Genomic DNA, 961 nt, shown 5'->3' with positions numbered 1-961 from the left:
CACCCGCGCTCCATGGGCATGGCGTCCATCCTCGACGGCGGCGACTACCACCACCACCACCGGCCGCCCGAGCACGCGCTGACCGGCCCCCTGCACCCCACCATGACCATGGCCTGCGAGACACCCCCCGGCATGAGCATGAGCAGCACCTACACCACGTTAACCCCTCTGCAGCCTCTACCTCCCATCTCGACGGTCTCGGACAAGTTCCCTCACCACCACCATCACCATCACCACCATCACCATCCCCACCAGCGGATACCGGGCAACGTGAGCGGCAGCTTCACGCTCATGCGGGACGAGAGGGGTCTGGCGTCTATGAACAATCTCTACACCCCCTACCACAAGGATGTTACCGGCATGGGGCAGAGCCTCTCTCCGTTGTCTGGATCGGGCCTGGGGAGCATCCACAACTCCCAGCAAGGGCTGCCCCACTACGCTCATCCCAGTGCCACCATGCCCGCCGAGAAAATGCTCACCCCAAACGGATTTGAAGCCCACCACCCTGCCATGTTAGCCAGGCATGGCGACCAACACCTCACCCCCACCTCCGCTGGCATGGTGCCTATCAACGGGATCCCACACCACCCCCATGCCCACCTGAATGCCCAGAGCCACGGGCAGATCCTGGGCTCTGCCAGGGAGCAAAACCCTTCTGTAACTGGTTCGCAGGTCAACAGTGGAAGTAATTCAGGGCAAATGGAAGAAATCAATACCAAAGAAGTAGCTCAGAGGATCACCACCGAGCTCAAGCGGTACAGCATCCCCCAGGCTATCTTCGCCCAGAGGGTGCTGTGCCGCTCTCAAGGGACGCTCTCAGACCTGCTGAGGAACCCCAAGCCCTGGAGCAAGCTCAAATCCGGCCGGGAGACCTTCCGCAGAATGTGGAAGTGGCTCCAGGAGCCGGAGTTTCAGCGGATGTCTGCTCTGCGGCTTGCAGGTGAGCCCGCTGCGGGGTGTT

The 961-nt window shown here is 61.8% G+C and overlaps 1 protein-coding gene across 1 annotated transcript in view; it reads left to right on the top strand.

Moving 5' to 3' along the window:
• The first annotated feature begins 6 nt into the window (after nt 1–6).
• The window catches only part of ONECUT1 (one cut homeobox 1), a 15,851-nt gene continuing 14,896 nt past the window's right edge, over nt 7–961 (top strand). Inside the window, exon 1 of the mRNA XM_014306531.2 lies at nt 7–940. Coding sequence (XP_014162006.1) covers nt 13–940 — 928 coding nt within the window. The 5' untranslated portion in view covers nt 7–12. The remainder of the gene's footprint in view (nt 941–961) is intronic.

Source organism: Geospiza fortis, unplaced genomic scaffold (genome assembly GCF_000277835.1).
Source record: "Geospiza fortis unplaced genomic scaffold, GeoFor_1.0 scaffold171, whole genome shotgun sequence".
Classification (NCBI taxonomy): domain Eukaryota; kingdom Metazoa; phylum Chordata; class Aves; order Passeriformes; family Thraupidae; genus Geospiza; species Geospiza fortis.
This window is presented reverse-complemented; position numbering and strand designations above follow the sequence as displayed.